The 20,981-nt window shown below is 56.1% G+C and overlaps 3 protein-coding genes across 12 annotated transcripts; 2 read left to right on the top strand and 1 right to left on the bottom strand.

Annotated features, from left to right (window-relative positions):
• Positions 1 to 583: 583 nt before the first annotated feature.
• On the top strand, positions 584 to 6,379 carry ACHE (acetylcholinesterase (Cartwright blood group)). 4 transcript variants are annotated; one of them, XM_047779740.1, is made up of 5 exons: positions 584 to 670; positions 2,270 to 3,356; positions 3,716 to 4,200; positions 4,995 to 5,164; positions 6,038 to 6,379. In XM_047779740.1, the coding sequence occupies exons 2-5, from the start codon at positions 2,292 to 2,294 to the stop codon at positions 6,157 to 6,159; spliced, it is 1,842 nt and encodes a 613-aa protein (XP_047635696.1). In that variant the 5' UTR covers positions 584 to 670; positions 2,270 to 2,291; the 3' UTR covers positions 6,160 to 6,379. The 4 variants fall into 4 exon arrangements, with proteins under 4 accessions (XP_047635696.1, XP_047635697.1, XP_047635700.1 ...); XM_047779741.1 differs by having other exon boundaries at positions 2,267 to 3,356; XM_047779744.1 differs by having other exon boundaries at positions 2,267 to 3,356; positions 5,273 to 6,379.
• Positions 6,380 to 6,564: 185 nt separating this feature from the next.
• UFSP1 (UFM1 specific peptidase 1 (inactive)) lies at positions 6,565 to 7,564 on the top strand. The gene has a single exon (XM_047779739.1). The coding sequence runs from the start codon at positions 6,987 to 6,989 to the stop codon at positions 7,413 to 7,415; it is 429 nt and encodes a 142-aa protein (XP_047635695.1). The 5' UTR covers positions 6,565 to 6,986; the 3' UTR covers positions 7,416 to 7,564.
• A 64-nt stretch (positions 7,565 to 7,628) lies between these two features.
• On the bottom strand, positions 7,629 to 20,648 carry SRRT (serrate, RNA effector molecule). Of its 7 annotated transcripts, none has more exons than XM_047779734.1 (20): positions 20,366 to 20,648; positions 19,970 to 20,109; positions 15,175 to 15,303; positions 14,772 to 14,918; positions 14,330 to 14,542; positions 12,344 to 12,513; positions 12,030 to 12,214; positions 11,722 to 11,820; positions 11,523 to 11,640; positions 11,162 to 11,319; positions 10,766 to 10,827; positions 10,572 to 10,650; positions 10,165 to 10,353; positions 9,392 to 9,565; positions 9,141 to 9,294; positions 8,779 to 8,972; positions 8,432 to 8,588; positions 8,158 to 8,247; positions 7,913 to 8,039; positions 7,629 to 7,821 (listed from the first exon to the last, which is right to left on the bottom strand). In XM_047779734.1, exons 2-20 carry the CDS (start codon positions 20,089 to 20,091, stop codon positions 7,746 to 7,748), a joined length of 2,643 nt encoding a protein of 880 aa, XP_047635690.1. In that variant the 5' UTR covers positions 20,092 to 20,109; positions 20,366 to 20,648; the 3' UTR covers positions 7,629 to 7,745. The 7 variants fall into 7 exon arrangements, with proteins under 7 accessions (XP_047635690.1, XP_047635689.1, XP_047635694.1 ...); XM_047779733.1 differs by having other exon boundaries at positions 8,158 to 8,259; positions 11,162 to 11,316; XM_047779738.1 differs by having other exon boundaries at positions 11,162 to 11,316; positions 14,330 to 14,518.
• Positions 20,649 to 20,981: the final 333 nt, after the last annotated feature.

Below are 20,981 nucleotides of genomic sequence, written 5' to 3'. Positions count from 1 at the left end.
CGTGATCTTATGTTCACATTCTCATTCCCACAGGTGTGCCCTCATCCCGAGAGGTGTCCCATCTCTTTTCTCCACCGGTGCCACCCAGACCCCTGAGGGGGTCCCCAGCCACATTTTCACGCGCCAGTTTTCCCATGCCACCCCTGCTGTGTCGTGGTCAGGGATGCTCATTTATTGGCCCCCCAGTCCCAACGTGTCAGTGTATCCAAGTGTGTCCATCCGTCTGTGAATGTCGGTCACCGTTTGTCTCTGGCTGTCACGGCATGAGACTGTCTGCGCGTGTCTGTCTCCCAGGGCTTCTGTCCGTCCGTCTGTCCCTGTGGCTGTCTGCTCCGCCGCTGCGGGTCTTTCGAACGTGTTTGTCCCTGCGTGTCTGTCCGTCTGTCGGCGGCGTCTGTCCCTGAAGTCCGTCTGGGCCCCGGGGTCTCTGGGAGCTGGGCTTCGTGGGAGGCAGAGGGAGGGGAGGTGGCAGCCCGGAGTAGGCGGGGAGGGGCGGGGGCGGAGACAGTGGGCGGGGGCGGGGGCGGGCGGGGGCGCCGAGCGGCCCGGAGGGGGTGTGTGCGGGGGGCCGGAGGCGGCGGCTGTCAGAGTCGGCTCAGCCTGCGCCGGGGAACATCGGCCGCCTCCAGCTCCCGGCGCGGCCCGGCCCGGCCCGGCTCGGCCGCCTCAGGTGAGTCTCCCGCCCCGCCCGGGACCCTCCCCCGGCCCGCGGTCCGTTCCGCGTCCCGAGGCCGGCGCACTCCCCGAGGGACCCAGGCCCCCACACGGGACGCCCACCGCGCCCCGGGGCCTGCCCAGCGACGCCCCCCGCCGCCCCACACTCATCCTTAACTCTTCCCTCGCCGCCGCATACTTACGGTCGCCCGCGCGCGCGGCAACCTGCAGGGCCGGCCCCGGCTTCTGCTCTCGAATTCCCGTGGGGACCCTCGAGCGCCGCTGCCTGTGCTCGCCCCCAAGTCTGTCTGGGGGCCACTGGAAGACGCCCCCTGCTTAGGGCGGAATCCGAGCTGCGCAGGTTCCTGGCGCCGGGCTGGGTGCCCCCGGATCCTACGACCTCAGCGCCCCTGAGCAGCGTCCAGCCGAAGCCCCCTCCCAGGCCCAAGCGTCCCCCGCCCGCGGGGACTCCGTCTCTATTTTGGGGGAAGGGGAGGCTTAGCGGAAGCCCCGAGCTATAATTAGCCCCACTCGGGTTTCCTAGTTAATCTCCATCACCACCACCCCAGCTCGGGGCAGCGGGGGCTGGGTGAGGGGTGACCGGCGGGAGAGGGGGGAGTTCCGACCCGGGGAATTTTGATCCCTTGGCTGGAGATGCCGGAACCGCAGCAGCTGCTGCACCAAAATAGCGCCCCCGCCCCTACAGCGGGGATCTCCGGAGCTCCAAGAACACTGGCGACCCTGGTCGCCCTTCAGACCCCTCGGCAATGCCTCAAGTCCCCAGACCCCCGCCCTAAGTTCCCAGCTCCAGGATTCCAGGCAGGGAGCGCCGACCTTTTTTCGGTCTCTACTGCCCCCCGCTGGCGATAGCATGCGCTGCAGCATCGGGTAGATGGGGGATTGGAATCCTGGGGGGCCAGAACTGGCGAGTCTGTTCTTTGAGGCTAGGCGAGGGGGGTGCGCAGTTGACAGGCACCGGGGAGTACCAGGGCGCTGTGCCAGACTGGATGAAGTGGGGGTGGGTGGAGCAGGGTGTGGGCTAGGCAGGATTTGGGGTACCCAGGGACCTGCCGCTCTCACACCCTGCGTGCCAGACCCTCCCCCTCCCCCAGGGCCCTGGCCCTGACCAACGCAGAAGAGGCTGCGCCTTCACGCCACCTCAAGCTCCCCCATCGGCGCCTCCCATCAGTGAGGGCCCCGCCCCTGTCGGGTGGCCTGTCCGGTGGCCTGCGGCCTCTGGTGCTGGTGCTGACACTGCCTGCACTGGGCCCAACCCAGTCCACCCAGCTGGGAAGCAGGGGAGGGTGGGGGGTCCTCTGCGGGGCAGGGGAGGGTATTGCTCCGCAGTTCTCATCTTTGTCCCCGGCATTTGTTCGTGTGTGTGTGTGTGTGTGTGTGCACGCGCGCCTCGTCTCTGTGCCCCCTTGGTTCTCCCTGTCTATGTCCTTGTCTCTGTCTGTCTCCCTCCCTCTCACCATTTCTCTCCTCCTCTCTGCCAACCTGCCCCACCTCTTCTGCAGCTCAGTGATAACCCCTGGGCAAGAGTGTTACCTAATCATCTCCTCCCTCCTGGCAGCCTCAAGCCTTCACCCTCTGCCTTTCTTTCTCCCAGCAGACGCCTGCCTGCCCCGGCAGTCATGAGGCCCCCGTGGTGTCCCCTGCACACGCCCTCCCTGGCTTTCCCACTCCTTCTCCTCCTCTTCCTTCTGGGAGGAGGGGCAGAGGCTGAGGGCCCAGAGGACCCGGAGCTGCTGGTGACGGTGCGTGGGGGCCGGCTTCGAGGCATTAGCCTAATGGCCCCTGGGGGCCCTGTCTCTGCTTTTCTGGGCATCCCCTTCGCAGAGCCACCTGTGGGCCCCCGTCGCTTTCTGCCACCGGAGCCCAAGCGGCCCTGGCCAGGGGTGCTGGATGCCACAGCCTTCCAAAGCGTCTGCTACCAGTATGTGGACACCTTGTACCCTGGCTTTGAGGGCACTGAGATGTGGAACCCCAACCGTGAGCTGAGTGAGGACTGCCTCTACCTCAACGTGTGGACACCGTACCCCAGGCCTGCGTCCCCCACCCCTGTCCTCGTCTGGATCTACGGGGGTGGCTTCTACAGCGGGGCCTCCTCCCTGGACGTGTATGATGGCCGCTTCCTGGCCCAGGTGGAGGGGACTGTGCTGGTGTCCATGAACTACAGGGTGGGAGCCTTTGGCTTCTTGGCCCTGCCTGGGAGCCGGGAGGCCCCTGGCAATGTGGGTCTGCTGGATCAGAGGCTGGCACTGCAGTGGGTGCAGGAGAATGTGGCAGCCTTTGGAGGGGACCCAATGTCAGTGACTCTGTTTGGGGAAAGCGCAGGTGCAGCCTCTGTAGGAATGCACCTGCTGTCCCCACCCAGCCGGGGCCTGTTCCACAGGGCGGTGCTGCAGAGCGGTGCACCCAATGGGCCCTGGGCCACGGTGGGTGTGGGAGAGGCCCGCCGCAGGGCCACACTGCTGGCCCGCCTCGTGGGCTGTCCCCCAGGTGGAGCTGGTGGCAATGACACAGAACTGGTGGCCTGCCTGCGGACACGGACAGCTCAGGATCTCGTGGACCACGAGTGGCATGTGCTGCCTCAGGAAAGCGTCTTCCGCTTCTCCTTCGTGCCTGTGGTGGACGGAGACTTCCTCAGTGACACGCCTGAGGCCCTCATCAATGCTGGAGACTTCCACAGCCTACAGGTGACTAGTGGCTGGAGGGGGCGGAGCTTGTTCCTCTAGGCCTGTTCTCCCACCCGCCCCTCCCCCTGGGAACCCAGACAAGAGGGCTCAAGACCCAGTCCCAAAGGTCCAGGCTTCTGGGCCCCATGGCCACCTCCTCTTCCCTCAGGACCCAATCCCAGGGTGGCCCGGGGGACAGAGAGGAAAGGAAATGTGGGCGTATTTTCTCGTGCTCTCCTTCCCTTTCCCAATCTCCAGTTCTCTTCCTCCCTGGTTCTGGGTCTATAACTGTTCATCTCTCTGGCTCTTTGTCCATCTGTTTCTGTCTGCCTGTCTGTCTGTGCTTCCCCACCCCCCATCCCTCCATCCTGTCCCCCCAGGTGCTGGTGGGTGTGGTGAAGGATGAGGGCTCCTATTTTCTGGTTTACGGGGCCCCAGGCTTCAGCAAAGACAACGAGTCTCTCATCAGCCGGGCCCAGTTCCTGGCCGGGGTGCGGGTCGGGGTCCCCCAGGCAAGCGACCTGGCTGCCGAGGCTGTGGTCCTGCATTACACAGACTGGCTACACCCTGAGGACCCAGCACGCCTGAGGGAGGCCATGAGTGATTTGGTGGGCGACCACAACGTCGTGTGCCCCGTGGCCCAGCTGGCTGGGCGACTGGCCGCCCAGGGCGCCAGAGTCTATGCCTACGTCTTTGAACACCGAGCGTCCACACTCTCCTGGCCCCTCTGGATGGGGGTGCCCCATGGCTACGAGATCGAGTTCATCTTCGGGCTCCCCTTGGAACCCTCGCTAAACTACACCGTCGAGGAGAGAACCTTTGCCCAGCGACTGATGAGATACTGGGCCAACTTCGCCCGCACAGGGTCAGCGGTACTGAGGGGAGGAAGGCCCCCAGGAACCTGGGAGGCAAGGGGAGGGGACAGACAGACAGAGAAAGAGGCAGAAAAGCAGAGACAGACAGAAAGGGCTGGGCGGGGGACAAGTTCAGAAAGGAAGGGAGACAAAGGGGGAGAGAGAATGACAAAGGAGACCCCAAGAGAAGGGGAGGGGGGAGGCAGTGGCACATCCTGATGAGACAGAGACAGAGCAGAGGGAGGTGAAGAGAAGAGACAGACAAGGACAAAGGAGTTACCGTCGCAGTTAGGAGCTGAAGTGTAGAACTGGATCAGTTGGACTGGTGGTGATTTTATTAGCTGTGACATGCGTGTGCACACGCAGACAGCTTACCTGTCTGAAGAAGGGGACCATAAATTCAGCGTCATACAGGTGTTGGCAGAAGTAAATATGACGTTTGTAGAGAGAAGACCAGGCCTGCTCATATAGTAAAGGGCTCAATAAATCAGCAATTTTTTTTTTTCTTTTTAATGGGAGAAACAAAGATGGAGAAGTAAAACTGAGGGAAAAGAAGAGGAACAGCAGAGAGAGGGAAGGCAGGAGGAAGGGGAAGACTCCAGGCAACAGGGACTGTTGGAAAAGAGAAAGGATTAAGGAGGCGGTGGGAGGGAGGGGATGAGGCTCTCCCTGGAGCCTAAGAGGGCACGGGGTCAGGAAGCAGCCTGCCTCCCCCTACTCTCCATCTCCATTCCGCAGGCCCCCGGGGGGGGGGGGGGGGGGGGGCTGGCTTGCCTGAGGCTGAACCTTCTCTTTCCTTCCGCAGGGACCCCAATGACCCCTGGGATTCCAAAGCCCCGCAGTGGCCCCCGTACACGGCGGGAGCGCAGCAGTATGTGAGCCTGAACCTGCGGCCGCTGGAAGTGCGACGCGGGCTGCGTGCCCAGGCCTGCGCCTTCTGGAACCGCTTCCTTCCCAAATTGCTCAGCGCCACAGGTACGCAGAAGCCCGCAGGCAGGGCTGGGCGGAGGAGCGGGAAAGGGACGCGGAGAGAGAGAGGGGTGCGGGAGCCGGCCGGGTATAACCCCTCTCTTCTCCCCCCAGCCTCGGAGGCCCCCTGCACCTGCTCAGGCCCCGCCCACGGGGAGGCTGCCCCGAGGCCCAGGCCCGGCCTCCCCCTATCCCTCCTCCTCCTCTTCCTCTCCCGGTTCCTGCGGCTGTGACCATGGCCTCTTCCCCCTCCGGCCTCAGGGGGCCCCTCCTCTAAAGAGTGGTCGGACCGTGGGGAAGGGCCCCACTCAGGGATCTCCGACCCAGCGCCCCCTCCCTCCTCAAACCGAGAATCTCAAACTGGACAGGGCTGGGGGGCTGGAGAGGACCGGTGACCCATCTCAGGGACCCACACGCCTTCGTTGTCTAAGTGGAAATGAAAAAAAGCCAATTTTCTTTTTTACATAAAATTATTCTTTGGAGCCTGAGCTTGGTGTTGGGGAGAGAGTGAGGCCCTGGGGCTAGATAGCACCACACAGTGGGGCTATAACCGCCAACCATTTCTGTCTCTTCTCTTTTCCCCACCAACCCACGGATCCTTCTCCTCTGACCCCTTCTGTGCCCGTCTTCCGGTCATTTTCTCCCCCTCCCTCCTCCTTCCCGCCATCCTTCTCTGGCCCCGCCTCTATCCTTGTCCTCCTTCTGGTCTTCCGTCTTCCCTCTTTCGCATATTCTCCTGATCCTCTTTCCACCATCCCACATGGCCTCCTACATTCTCCGTGTGTCCTCCCCTAACTGCCCCCCACCCACCCCCGCACGTCCATTCCCTTCCTTTCCATTGTCCTCCCCGCACCCACTTGCCGGTCGCCCTGGCCGCAGACACGCTGGACGAGGCGGAGCGCCAGTGGAAGGCCGAGTTCCACCGCTGGAGCTCCTACATGGTGCACTGGAAGAACCAGTTTGACCATTACAGCAAGCAGGATCGCTGCTCAGACCTGTGATCCAGGCGGGACCCCACGTCCCTCTGCCCTGCCCGCCTCGCCCAGCCCCCCCAGCTGTATATACTATTTATTTAAGGGCTGGGATATAGCAGAGAGGATTCCTAGACCCTGCCCACCCACCTTTCCCCTGGGGCTCCCCGCCCTCTGCATGTCTCGGGCCGAGCCCCCTCCCCCACGGTGCCTTCGCCCCTCTGGGCTGCCAATAAACCGTTATCAGCCACAGAAGTGTGCGCGACTGGGGCTGGGATCTGGGAAGAAAGCCTCAACCACCGGGTGAATGGAAGCGTGGGTGCGAAAGCCGGTGGGACGGACGGATCACTGGAGGGGGGGGGGCCGGTGCCCGCCCCGCGAGGCGGAGCTCGCGCCTGCGCAGTGAGGCCGGCGACGCGGCGGTGCATTGTGGGAGCCCCGCGGGTCGGCCTCGACGTTGTCAAGGGGCGGCCCCTCTCTCCGCTGCTACGTGGGGCCCGCACGCAGAGTCTGCCCGCAGCTGGCCCGAGCTTCGGGGCCGAGAGGACGCGCTGGAGCCCGGAGTTCGCTTCGCGCCGCACGGAGACCGCACCTGCCCGGCCCGGCGACCACCGCGCCCACCCACCGCCCTGGAGCCGCTGAAGGATGTCCACTTGGGCCTGGACCCGCCCGCCCGCGGCCCCGCTCGCCTGGCTCTCCTCTCGGGCCATTACCTCTATTACCACTACGGCTGCGACGGCCTGGATGACCGGGGCTGGGGCTGCGGTTACCGCACTCTGCAGACTTTGTGCTCGTGGCCAGAGGGCCGGCCGACGGGGGTACCCGGGCTGGCTGCCGTGCAGGCGGCCCTGGAGGACATGGGAGACAAGCCACCTGGCTTCCGGGGCTCTCAGAGCTGGATCGGGTGTATAGAGGCCAGCCTCTGCCTGGATCATTTCGGGGGGCCTCAGGGGCGCCTATGGCACGTGCCCCGTGGAGCAGGGCTTCAGGGGGAGCTGGAGAGGCTCTACTCTCACTTTGCAGGAGGCGGGGGGCCTGTAATGGTTGGCGGGGATGCAGATGCCCAGGCCAAGGCCTTGTTGGGAGTGTCCCTGGGGCCAGGCACAGAAGCCTATGTCCTGGTATTGGACCCTCACTGCTGGGGTGCTCCGAAAAACCCCAGTGAATTACAGGCTGCTGGGTGGGTGGGCTGGCAAGAGGTAAGCACAGCCTTTGACCCTAACTCCTTCTACAACCTGTGCTTGACCAGCTGTAACTCGGAAAAGCAGCGAAATGCCTTGGACTGAGGCTAAGGTCCCAGAACCGAAACATCTCTAGTTCCATATACACTCACCTACCCCCAACTCAAAGGCAGAGGCTGCCTGACATCAGGCCCCCAGGAAGTCCCAGCAAAACCTGGGACCTTTGGTGTCAATAAAGTGGCAAGGCCCAGCTACCCATGGCCCCAGTCAATCTTTGGGAGAATGTGGGGAGGTGTATATTATACACTAAGTCAAGAGTGTGACCATGGAAGTGCTTTTATCGGCAGTAAGGCTGAACGTACAAAAACTTCTCAGAGTTGGATGGGACAAAGCAGTCATATTTGTAGATGATACCAGGAGTGAGGAAAAGATGGCTCAAAAGAAATCCACGTCGTCTGGAGCATCCAGGTCACGGTATTCCACAATGGCCCGTGGGTCTCCACGGACCATCCTTTGAGATAAGAAAGAGGTAAGATGGGATGAGAGCCGACCCCCAAAGGGAGCTTGAAGGGAGCAAGAATATTTAGGCAGCCCATTCTCACCTGTTTCGAGGTTTCCCAGGATAACCTCCCTGGCCTCGGAAGGCATCATAGTTCCCTCGGCCAGCACCATAGGGAGCATGGGGGTACGGAGGCCCTCCTGTGGGGACTGCAGGGCGAACGGCACCAGCTATGAAAAGCATCAATGTTGAGCTGAAAAACCGTGACCTCAACTACATCCTAGCTAAGTTTTCTTTCTCTCGGCCCCTCACCATCATCAAGTCCTTTTGACTCCCTCTTACACTTACCTCCATAGCCCAAGATGGGGGGCCGAGGCTGACCATAGGGCATCAGGCCCTGGGGAGTCTGGTGCGGGTAGGGGAGTCCCGGAGTCAGGCCTGGGGGGAGTACAACACGGACAGGAACATGAATTACTGCGGGGGGGGGGGGTGACAACTGCTTTTTGGTGATTTGGCTTGAGAATGGGAGGAGACTTTTCAGGTATGACACGTTAAAGAGAACCGGGAGTCTCAATAGTCAAGGGACAGGGGATGTGGCTGACCCTCACGGATCGTATCTTACTCTGGGCAGGGCCAGGTGGCTGAGCTGGCTTGATCTCGGGCAGAGCTGGGCGCTTGGCATCCGTAAGAAAGTTGTTAAAAAACGCCACCTCCTTCTTCACTTCCTCAATTTTCTCTGCATGCTTGTTGAAGATATGTTTGCGCACAAACTCAGGGCCCTAGGGGAGAGGAGGGGTCAGGACAGAGGTGCCAGTGCGGGTTCCCTACCTCCCCAGACCCACCCTCTCCCCTCCCTCCAGCCCCGGAGAGGGGGGTAGGGAGAGTTGCTCCCCCCAGGCTTTGAGGAGGCTTCCTGGCTCAACCCTCTCCTCCCACAGTTCTAACACACAGCTCTCTGACATCCCAGACCTTGAATTTCTTGCCACTGAGAGGGCATAGCCACTTATCCTTGCCCAGTTCCTGAGTGTTGGAGGTCACAAACTTTTCTACTTCCTGCTCAGGGTCTTTGCGACCCATCTTCTGGGCCTCTTCCTCTGAAAGAGATTCCCGCACACTCAGCAGCGGAGTCAGCTTCTCCTCAAACGTCTTCTGCCACTCTAGCACTGTGGTTGGGGAACAGAGGACAGCCGGTTGGAGAAGGGAGCCAAAGGCGAGGAATAAGCCAGAAGGAGGAGATTACAGGAGGTGGCAGAGCACTGCTACCAGAGCAGAACCCAGGCCAGAGGCATCTGGGAGAAAGGGAACCAGGAGCAGGGAAGCCGAGCACTCACCTTCTCCATGACTGATGCGGTTGGGCGGCATGGGCCCCCGAACGTGGATGATGCCACAGCGGTTGGGCATCTCGTCCTCGTTGGGGTACTCGCACGTGTTGTAATAATCCAGGGAATGCACAATGCGCAAATAGAGGAGGAGTTTGTCCAAAACCTAAGAGAAGTGAGAAGCTTTGAGTTCACTACGCTGCGGCCTCTTTACCACCTGGAGCCAGGCCCTCCCACGCCCCCCACTCTGCTCCCACCGGCACCTTGATTAGCTTCTCATCCCGCTCCACGTTGATCTCTGCCGGGTTCCCTTCCTTAGGAGGCTCCTCAGGAGGGGCCCCCCCACTGCTCCCCAGCAGCTCCTCCTCCTCAGCACTCACTTCCTCTATCAGGTAGTCAGTGATGTTCTTCAAGATGGGGTTCTGCGACGGCAGACTCTGGGGGGCAGACAAACTCCTCAGAGCAGGTCGCCAAGGAACCTCCTCTCTGACAAGGACTCAACTGGCCTGCCACCTGTGCCTCATTATTTATTTTCATGTTTGTATTTCTTTGCCCTGACCCATAATCCCTAAAGCCAATTTGTTCTGTTGGAAGCTGGAGGTGCTACCAGGAGGAGAGAGGCAAAAATGTGGGTGGGGGAGTTCCCACTGTGGCACGTAAGAATCCACCTGCAGCAGCACAGGTCACTGCGAGGGTTCAATTCCTGGCCCGGCAAAGGAACTGCCACCGCTACAGCTCAGATTCAATCCCTAGCCCGGGAAGTTCCATATGCCATGGCTGTGGCCATTTAAAAAAAAAAAAAAAAAGTGTGGGTAGGGACAAGAGGTCAATACTACAGATCAAGTAGGGCCAAAGGTGCCCATAGCAGGTGAAGTGGTACCAGCAGCCTGTTAAAAGAGTCCCATGAGAGCTCCCTGGTGGCAGAGTGGTTACAGATGCCTATTGTCACTGCTGTGGCTCGGGCTTGATCCCTGGCCCAGAACTTTCACATGCCACAGGTGTGGCCAAAAAAAAAGTTCCATGAGGAGCCACTGACCGTTGGCAAAGGAGGTGTCCCAGGCTCAGAGGCCCAGAGCTGGGTCCTGTCATCCAGGGTATGGATCAGCTTGGCTGCCAGCTTGATGTCATTTCGTACTATCTGCTTGTGCTGCGTGATGCCGTTGATGTTGCGGACACGACGAGTCAGGTCTCTGTTCACGCCAGGGCTCAGCTCACACTCCCGGAGCTGGAGGGAACAGAAAGCTTACCAACACCTGCCCAAGAAGAGCCCCTCAAAGACTGGCCTGTCTGAGAGCGCTGGTGATCAGACTGAGTTCCCTGAGGACAGGGAACAGGTGTGTGACTCGTTCACAGGAAGGGTCCCAGAGCCCCAGAGTCCGAGGTTGTGCGGGGCATGGAAAGCCCCACTGCCTCCTCCTCGGCAGTCCCTCTCCCAGCACTCACTCGGATATTCTGCAGGTTCCAACAGATCTCTTTGATGTTAACGCTGCGGTCAAAGGTCACCCAGCCACGACGGAAAAACCTAGACAAGAAAGAAAATGCCAGCATAATCCTGAGATGGAAGTAATGTTGGCCCCTCATCTTCCCCTGCAACTTCTCCCCAAGGTATCCAGGGTCACGCTCCCTCCATTCCTCACCTCCTCTCGGGCTGGGGCTCCGAGAGTGCCACACGCATGAAGCCTGGATATCTTTTACAAAGCTGGAAAAGCAGAGGAACAGAAACCCACTTAGTGCAAAGATTCACTTCTCCCTCCAATCCCCATGTCTTCAAAATCCTGGGGAACTGCCTTTTAATCTTTCCTCAGATTAGGAAAAACCCACAAAAGGCTAAAGGATAATCGTACTTGGAAGCAAATGATACAATCAGGGCCAGCCTGGACAGCATGGGCCCATGGAAAGGGGGCCTCCCCATTAGAGAAATAGGATGCATGTCAGAGGCAGCGCCAGATTACCTTCTCCCTGTCTCCCCCACTCCACCAACGGAATGGTCCTTGGGTGTCGTCCCCGCCCCCAAAACCATTTTCCCCACTCACAGAAATGATTTCAGCCCGGGAGATGTTGGGTGCGATGTTGCGCATGAAGAGAGAGCAAGTCTTGTGCAGGGGTCGGGGTTTACATTCCAGCCCAGGGGCATCCTTAGGCTTCTCCCGTTCTTCTTCCTTGGGCTTCTCCTTTTCCTTGACTGCATCTTCTATGCAGAAAGCAGTGGTAGTTGGTGAAAATTTATTGTTGACTCAGAGTGGAGGTGAGAGACGCTATCAAACCTCCCGCCCACTATCAAACCTTCCATTCTCCCCCAAAAGGCCACCCTCCCATCAATTTCACCAACCTCTCCCCCCTCCCAGCCCTGTTCAGCAGGAAGAGACTGGACTAAAGCAGAGAAAGAAAGCCTACCAGCCTCCTCCTTCTCCTCCTCAGCCTGGCCACTCTCAGACTCCGACTCCGACTCCGACACACTGCCTTCATCAAAGCTGTCGTCACCACTATGCTTCCTATTCCGCTTCTTGCTGCTCTGTGAGAGGCATGGCGAGGGGAGGTAAGTCAAGTACCAGGGCCCAGCCCCAACCCTGACCCCATGCAAGGGAGATCCTACCTTTTTGGTTTCTTTCTCAGCGTCTTCTTTCTTCTCTTCCTTATCCCCGTCACCCTCAGATTTCTTAGTTTTGTCATCACTAGAACTGTCATTTTCAGCCTACAGGTAGCGACAAATCATCAGAGATGTCGGTCTCCCCTTCAGCCCTATCAGAGGACCCTTCCCACCCTCCATAGCTGAGCCCTCAGGTTCGCCCTCCCCCACCCAACACACAACCCCCTGGAGTTCCAGCTCATCTGCACACCCAAGCAGCTCCATTCTCCTCCCCAGGCCTCGCTGGCAGCCCCTTAACGCCCCAGCACCCAGACCTGTTTGCCGTCTTCTTTCTTGTCGTCCTTATCATTGGCCTTACGCTCTCCATCCCCCAGGCCCTGTCCAGCCCGGCCTTCCTCTTTCTTGCTGGGCTCCCCAGGCTTTCCTGCCTGTTCCTCCTCCTCCTCCTGCTCCAGGATGCGTAGATCATTCTCTGTACCTCCTTCCATCTTAATCACAGCTACCAACAAAAGGAGCAGAGGTCACAAACCAAGGGCCCAGGCCTTCAGCCTCTGGCTTACTGTCAATCTACTTCCATTTCCAACAAAAATTTGATCGCCAGACGACCCCATCCTCCCAGCCCACGTACCTGCATCCAGCATCTTGACGATGGCATCTGCTTTGTCTATGTCCAGCAAAAGATTATCAAACCAGCCACTCTCCATGAGGGACAGGAATACCCTTAGTCGGTTTTGCAGGGCCCCCCGGGCCTCCTGCCGACGCTTGCCCACCTCATCTGGGTGGTACTTAGACCGAAACCTGGGAAAGAAGTGGGGAGGGAAGAGACCAAACAGTCACTGGAGGCCAGGGCCAGGACATGGGGAGGGGCCCAGGAAAGTCAGGGCATAGCCCCCATCCTCTCGCACCCACAAAAGATCATAAAAGCGGAGATAAGGGGAGAGGGGTGCGCTAGAACCACCCAATCCCCCCAAAAGTAACCAGAGGTTATGCTCTGAGAAGTTCTGGGGGAGAGCCAGGAACTAAGAGCTCTGGATTTGGGAAGAGCAGGACTATAAGGGGAGCCAGGGTTGGAGGCAGATGACTGCCCTAAGCGTCTGGGAAACACTAATTTTAAAAAGTGTAGTTTCCCAAAGCTTCTGAGAGGAACACTGAGGAAACCGCAGGCCCCAAAGAACCGCCCTCTCCTTGCCAACCCCAAACTAGCAGCCATTAAAAGGACTGCTCCCACCAGCTCCCTCCATCCCTAGGTGGAAAACAGGGAAACCTGAAATCACCAGAAAGGAAAAGCCAAAAAAGGCAGGATACCTTTCTCCCCCCTTGGGAAGATAAGCAGATGGTGAAGGGACAGGAGAAGACCAAAGGGAGAAACCGAAGTGCCCTTATAACCTCAGGCACTGCCCACAGGGATCGAGAGAGAAATGGGGTGGAGGGGTAGGGCAGAACATGAAAAAAACTTAAAACAGGACTGGGAGGAGACAGAAGAAATCAGGATATGCAAAAAAGAAAGTGGAAACTGTGAGAAAGTCCCAGAAATCAAAAACAAAGGGGAAAATTAAAGACCAAACTGACATGGGTGGGGGTGGGGGGAACAGTAGAAAGAAGTGTTAGGCAGGAGCAAGAAAGGCAACAGAAAAGAATGAAAGGTCCATGGGAGAGTGAGACAGAGACACGGAGAAAGAAGAGGGAACAGTGACAGAACAGAACCACAAGTCGAGCGTAGAGGGAAGGAAAGCCGCAGGCGTCACCTCCAGGATCTTTACCTTGGCCGCTTGGTCAAACAGAGCTCAAGATTTAACTAGCCGCGCCCAGGGCCCATGCTGGCTGGTGGGCCACCGGCTGGCTCCTGGCTGGGGCGGCCCGGCCTGGATGCCCCACCCCCGCGGGACTCCGCGGTGGGGGCCCTGACTGACTAACTGCCTGAGCAATCACATTCAGCTAAAGCGCTGCATTGTGCACAGCGGTGCCCTGCCTGTCTGCCTGGCCGGGGCAGCGCGGTCAGCCCTGGGGGCTCATGTATGGGCTGGGTATGGTGGGGGTGGAGGTGGGTTTGCTCCGAGCTCCGTCGATGAGCGGGTGTAGTTCCCAGTTCTGGCTCTTTTCAAGGAGGAGGAGCAGAAAGAGGATGAGGAGGAGGAGGAGCAGGAAGGGGGGAAAAGATGGTTGATTAAAATTAAAACATCCACAAAAGGAAAAAAATTAAAATTCTTTTTCTGTCAAACGACCCTGAGATCTTTGCTTTTCTTGTCTGGATTCACTCGTTGCTTTTGGGAGGAAGCCACAGCCACACGGGGTCCTGGCGATCAGGGATGACAATGACCCAAATCAGCGAGTGGGAAGCAGTCTGTCTGCTGCCCCAAGGGAACAGGTGGCTCTGGCCAGCTGCCTGGAGGTGTCTCGCTCACTGAGGACAGTGCGGGAGGGAGACGGGTGGGGGCCGTGGCGGACGTGGAAGTGAGGAGGAGAACCCATCAGCCAGTGCTGGTGTACTTCCCATCCCCCTCCCCCAGGAGGTCTGGATTGGGGAAAACGGGAAGAGGACAGGGCTGCAGGCTCCACTGGCAGGGCCAGGGGAAACGTGCCAGGGAAAAGACAGCACGGGAGCAGGGGCACTCACCACTCCTCATCTTTGTGAGCCAAGAAGAAATCCTGCATCTGCTGCCTTCGAAAGTCCAGCTTGTAGTCATTATAGCGCTTAACTGCCTCTGTCTCATCCACAGAGTCATCCAGTGACAGGAGGAATTCCTTGAAGGTCTTCATCACGGGCGGCGGCACGCCCAAGTCAATCTCAGCGATGCTGCCCAGCCTGGGGGGGGCCCGGTCAGGAGGTCTTGGTTGTGGGGGAAGAGGGTGGGGGCATGGGGGGCCGAGGTAGCCAGCTGCCCCCTTCCTTTGCCCACCAGGGACGTCACCCCAGGCACCAAATGCTACCAGCCCACAGGCAGGCCTATGTGCCTAACCCACTTCCTGGCTCCAGCCACGGTCTTCGGCAACCCCGATCCATCCCCCAAGCCTACTGACGCCCTTCTCCCGAGAACCCCAGAGCCCCAGGTCTTTACCTGGCCTGGATAGGCAGAACGTGATGCTGCATGATGTGGACGTCTGGGTGGCCCCAGGGCTGAGGGGGGCCATAAGTTGGGCCCCCACCCCCCCCAGCATAGGGCATCTCATAGCCACTGTGGTATGGGTCAGAGCTGTGCTCATCCCTGAGGGTGGGGGACACAAAAGTCAGACAGAGAAGAGAACGGTCTCTCCAGAGCACAAAGGAGAATGGGACAGAGGGAAAGGCGTATATGGAATGCGGTCTCTCATCCAAGAGTTTAAAGGGACAAAAAATGGTTTACGGGGAGCTTGAGAAAAGGAAGTGACAAAGAAAGTTCTCGGCAGACGTGAAGGAAGACAGCTGAGGCCAGGCAGAACAGAGGCGAAAGAGAGAAGCCGGACAAACTGTTGCCATCTCACCAGTCTCGCCTCATGCGCTTCTGCGGGGGGCTGAGCTCGTGGCGGGGGGGAGAGAAGCGCTCCCTCCGGTTCCTGTCATAGTCCCGGTACTCGCCCCGACTGCGGCGCTCCCGGCCACGGTCCCACTCTCTGGGAACAGAGGACAGGGAGGAAGACACGGCTGGATACGCCAAGGTCACGTTCCTGGACAGGCCCTTCCCGTCCTATCTGAGAGGCCGCCGGACTGAAAGCCTGCAATGGTACCACCACCCTCTACTCTAGGCAGAAAAGGTCTCCTGCCTGCTTGCCTCACTTCGCCACAAACTGATGGCTCGCCAGCTCCCCCTCCAGCCTGGCCTTTTTCCTGAGCTCCAGACCAACGTGCGCCATCTCTTCCCAGATGGCCACCGTCACCTCCACTTCAACACGGCGGCACTGAGCCTAGTATCTCCATGTGGCACCGTGGGCCCAGACTCTGCCCCCCTCCTGCTTCCCACCCTCAGCTGCACCAATAATAGAGTGCCAGGTATCCAGTCAGCAAGTGTCACTCTCACCACTAACTTGTTATTGCCTAGTTAATCCTCTGCTTCAAGGCCTAATGAAGCTGTCATTTTCTTTGCCATCCGCACAAATTCTGCCCTCATCCGTCCGTGAGCCCTGGTTCTGGCCATTTCTCTTTTAAATGCAGCCTAGTTTGGTTCTCCTGCCTCTGGTCTCTCCCCCTTCTTCACCATAAGATCAAAGTGATCTTTCTCAAACACAAATGTGATCATGCCACATGCTGCTTAAATGCCAGTACACAATACTGTTCAAAACCTCGGTTCCTGCCTGTCATTCCAGGCTCTCTACCAGTCACCAGCCAACCCCAATCCCATGTTAACAAACTAAAAAAGAAGATCTGTTGTAACCAGTGGTTTTCAAATATTTTGGTCTTGGGACCCTACGACACTCTAAAAAGTTACTGAAGGTTTAAGAGCTTTTGCTTATGTGGGTTATATCTAGCAATACTTACCTATGTTCAAAATTACAACAGAAAATAAAATACCTATTAGTTTGGAAGTTACATGGTAACAAAAGTTAAATGTTTTTATAAAAAATGACAATTTTCCAAAGAGAATTTTAGTGAGAAAAGCTGAATTGTTTTTGTTTGTCTTTTTAGAGCCACATCTGCAGCATATCGCGGTTCCAAGGCTAGGGGTCAAATCGGAGCTGTAGCTGCAGGCCTACACCAGAGCCATAGCAACGTGGGATCCTTAACCTACTGAGCAACGCCAGGGATCGAACCTGTGTCCTCATGGATACTAGTCAACGGGAATGCCTGCACTGTTTTTTCATTTACAAATCTTCATAAGGTCTGGCTTAACATAGTTGGATTCTCATAGTATTTACTTTGTTTTCTTTTTCTTTCTTTTTTTTTTTTTTTGTCTTTTTGTCATTTCTTGGGCCGCTCCCACGGCATATGGAGGTTCCCAGGCTAGGGGTCAAATCAGAGCTGTAGCCACCGGCCTATGCCAGAGCCACAGCAACGCAGGATCTGAGCTCATCTGCAACCTACACCACAGCTCACGGCAACGCCGGATCCTTAAGCCACTGAGTAAGGCCAGGGATTGAACCCGCAACCTCATGGTTCCTAGTCGGATTCGTTAACCACTGAGCCCTGAGGGGAACTCCATCATAGTATTTACTTTTCCACTCAACCCGTTATGATATATTGTTTGGCCGAAAAAACATGAAGAAAAGCTGGCCTCACATTGACACGTAATTTGAAAAGGCAATACTTTAATATTTAATAACCTTTTTGGGTAATTGGGGATATTCTTTGATACCACCCAAAATTTAGCAAGAGATAGTTTCTTAAAAGCTAGCTACAATGTTGAATCTGAAACTACATCAGTGGACATTATGTTAAGAGCCTATATTAAAACTCATTGTTCTATCTTGCTCTTTGAACGGGTCTTGACACATCACATTACACAGTATCAAAACATCATAATCATTAGTATCACTACCTATATCTCAGCAGAAAAATCTTTAAAGTAACGGGAAGCTGTCAAGCTGACAATGGTAGATATAAATCTTCCAAAATTTTAGTTTTCACTGCAAAGTTCCACTTCCTCATTGACAACAAAACTGACAATTTTTCTTAAAGTAACAAGTTCTCTTGGCTTTTTCATGTCTGCCAAATACCGAAATATGAATAAGCACCGTTTGACAGGTAAAAAATGGCATCCCGTGGGGGCAGGAAGAAGGGGGAAAACTTGGATGGGGGACAGAAAGGATAAGGATGACTGGTTCAGCTCACAACTCAATCCCACAAATGCCCCTCCTCAAGATAACCACTATGCCATACAGGGAAGTGCTTTAGGCCTACTTCCTTTTTTTTTTGTCTTTTTAGGCCCGCACTTGCAGCATATGGAGGCACCAGGCTAGAGGTCAAGTAAAGGTGCAGCTGCCGGCCAAAACAACACAGCCACAGCAACGCAGGATCCCAGCTGCATCTGCAACCTACACTGCAGCTCACGGCAATGCCAGATCCTTAACCCACTGATCGAGGCCAGGGATCGAACCCACGTCCTCATGGATACTAGTCAGACTGGTTAACCACTGAGCCATGACGGGAACTCCCATACGCCTACTTCTTATTCAACACATTATTTAAAAAAACATATAGTCAAGAATCCAATTTAATAAAACTTGAAATTTTTATTGCTTCATCAAGGACATTAAATGCAACTGACTTTTTAAACTGTTTATTGCCACTGCCCTGAGGCACCAGCAGTTCTATCCACCACTGCTATAGCACCAAATGTCAATACAATGGAAAGAACCATACTATCTTAGTGTTACTATAAAAATAATGGGGAGTTCCCATTGTGGCTCAGCTGGTTAAGAACCCAAATAGTATCCATGAGGATGCAGGTCTGACCCCTGGCCTCACTCAGTGGGTTAACCACAGCAATGCCTCAAGCAGTGTAAGTCGAAGATGCAGCTCAGATCTGGTGTTACTGTGGCTGTGGCAGTGGCCAGCAGCTGCAGCTCCAATTAGAACCCTGGCCTGGGAATTTCCATATGCTGTAGCTGCCGCCCTAAAAAACAACAACAAAAATTTAAGTAATAAAAATTTAAAAACAGGAGTTCCCGTTGTGGCGCAGCAAAAACAAATCCGACTAGGAACCATGAGGGTGTGGGTTCGATCCCTAGCCTCACTCAGTGGGTTAAGGATCCAGCATTGCCATGAGCTGTGGTGTAGGTCGCAGACGAGGCTCGGATCTGGCATTGCTGTGGCTGTGGCACAGGCTAGCAGCAACAGCTCCAATTCGATCCCTAGCCTGGGAACCTCCATATGCCACGGGTGCGGCCCCAAAAGAGCAAAAGACAAAAAAATAAGTAAATAAATAAATAAATAAAATAAAAACAGTAATAAAAATAATTGTGAGCTCACAGAGCCCTTAGGTATTTTAAGAGGTTCTACTCTATAAAAACTAGAACATATGCTCTTTTCTGCACACATTATGTCCCCAACTCCAAGCTATACATTCCTGTCTCTCAGGAATTCCCATTTACCTTTCCAAGTCTTGCTAAATGTCCCTTTCCTGTTGCTCTCCCTTACACTGCCTCCACCACTTCTCCCCTCCCTCAGAACATCTGTTCCCTCAATGTTTCGAGCCTTTATCATGACCTCTCATGTATATTCACTTGCAACATACACCCAGGGCCATTTTGCTCCCCACTCCAAGCCCCAGACTACAAACTCCTTAAAGGCAATAACTATACCTTATTCATCCTCAGAATCCCAAAAACACCTTTAGTTTTCTTCTGACTTTCTTAGAAAATACTAAGGAAAACAAAGTGCCACATAAAGCCTCCACAGTGAAGAGATAAACTGACTAAAAGACCTGAACAGTTTACTAAACCTATTTTTCAAAATGATATTGCGTGAAAAAATGCTATCAAAATAGGCCACCTCAAACTCTTCGTTTTTTGGCTGTTTCCAAGTCAAGCCTGTGCTATCAGCTCACTGACTGACATTTGTGATGTCCCTTAGATGAAAGTCTTCCACAGTTCCTCTTATATCAGTTATTTAAAATGTCAGCTTTTTCTTAACAGCCTAACTATACACCTTAACTATAACTCAAGAATATCCCAGATACACTGCAGGTTCGGCAAAACAAAAACAAAAACAAACAAACAAACTAGGAGTTCCCTGTAGTCTAGTGGGTTAAGGATCCAGCATTGTCACTGTCGCGGCTTGGGTCACTGTACTGGCGTGTGTTCGGTCCCTGGCCCAGGAACACACATGCTACAAATGTGGCCGAAAAAATAAAATAAAATGAAAACGTTTCGTTTTTTTTTTAAAAAAAAATCCCCAAAAAACTAATTACTACCAGAGTCAAACCTAATCAATTAACCCGACCATCATTTTTCAAAGAACTCTTGCTGATTTTAGGCTAGACAATGACATTTAAACATATCCTGCCAGGAAACTGGTCGGACAACCTCTCCAGTCAAATCAATTCTGTAACATTACTTTCTTTTTGAACCAACCTTTTCAGTGTATAATTTACAAACAATAAAGAGCACACACAAGTATTGCTCTTTTATATTCAAACTCTCTTACTTTCACCGCTTTGATCTTCTGGTCATTACACAGACAACTACTGGACCAAAAGCAAAGAGGTGAATGAACCACGTGAAATGGTCAAGGATGAGCGATTTCATATGGTTCACCCTAATAAGACCTTAAGGGCAATGCAGTGAAAATGGAGTGCAAGAGAATAATGCACCAGAACAAAATTAAGGAAGAGTAACATTTTACCGGTCATTCCAATCATCCCCTCGACGTCTCTCATCTCTTTCCCGAGAACGGTCATAGTCGCTGCGTTCCCTTCTAAACTTGTCCCTGCGCCTTCGATCATACTCGTCATCACTGTCACCCATGGCGCGGTCTGAGAGGACCTGGAGGCGAAACACGGATAAATAGGATAATGAACAATGACGACAAGCGCAAAGGATAGTCCCTTTGAAGCAGCACGCCCCCCTCCGTCCGCAGAGGCCAGCCTTCCGCTGCTCCCGCCATTCTAAGCCCTCTTCCCCTTCAGCTGCAGGGCTCCACCAGCTGCCAGGGGTCTCCCGCCCGGCTCCCCGCACCCGCGGGCCTCTCGCCCTCCTGCCCGCCCCAGCCCTTGCTCTCCAGGCCCCTCCCCTCCCCCACCTGGGAGCAGCAGCGGCCGTTAGTCTCGCGCTCCGGCCGGCAGATTTTCCGGGCAACCTGGACCCGCCCCTTCCCTCGGGCGCGCGACGGGGACGGATTCGGGTGAGAGGGAGACGCGGGGCTCTCGGTGACGGGGCCGAGTAAACGCGAAGAGAGCGGGACAACCAAAGATGGGCGGTCGGCGCGCGCCGCCCGAGCTGCGCCTGCGTCACCCGCAGAATGGCACCTCGAAATACAAACTGGAGCCCGCGGGGCCAGAACGGAACCAAACCACAGAGTCAAAGGCGGGGAGCACCCGGGGCCGATGGGAAGGGGCGGGGACCCGGAAGCCTCGCGAGCTTTCCGGGACGAGAACGGCACGGGCGAGAAGCTATGGGAGCCGCGCTGGATCAAGTGTGGCCTCTGGTGGGCGGTAGAAGCCTCTGGGCTTGAGGGTGAGTTTCCTCTCGCCGAGGTCGAAGGTCGCGCTTCCCCGGGTGTGTCTGAATCAGTTCACATCCAGCCGCTGGTACCCCGACCCGCAACTTTGATCTGGGAGCCTCCTGACGTCATCGGGAGTGGTTTCCAACCCCCCTTTCCTTGTACAGGGCAGGGGTTGGGGGAGTGCGGCCTTTCA

The sequence above is a fragment of the Phacochoerus africanus genome, chromosome 5 (assembly GCF_016906955.1).
Source record: "Phacochoerus africanus isolate WHEZ1 chromosome 5, ROS_Pafr_v1, whole genome shotgun sequence".
NCBI lineage: Eukaryota > Metazoa > Chordata > Mammalia > Artiodactyla > Suidae > Phacochoerus > Phacochoerus africanus.
Note: the sequence above shows the minus strand (reverse complement) of the source record. Positions and strands in the feature narration are given on the sequence as shown.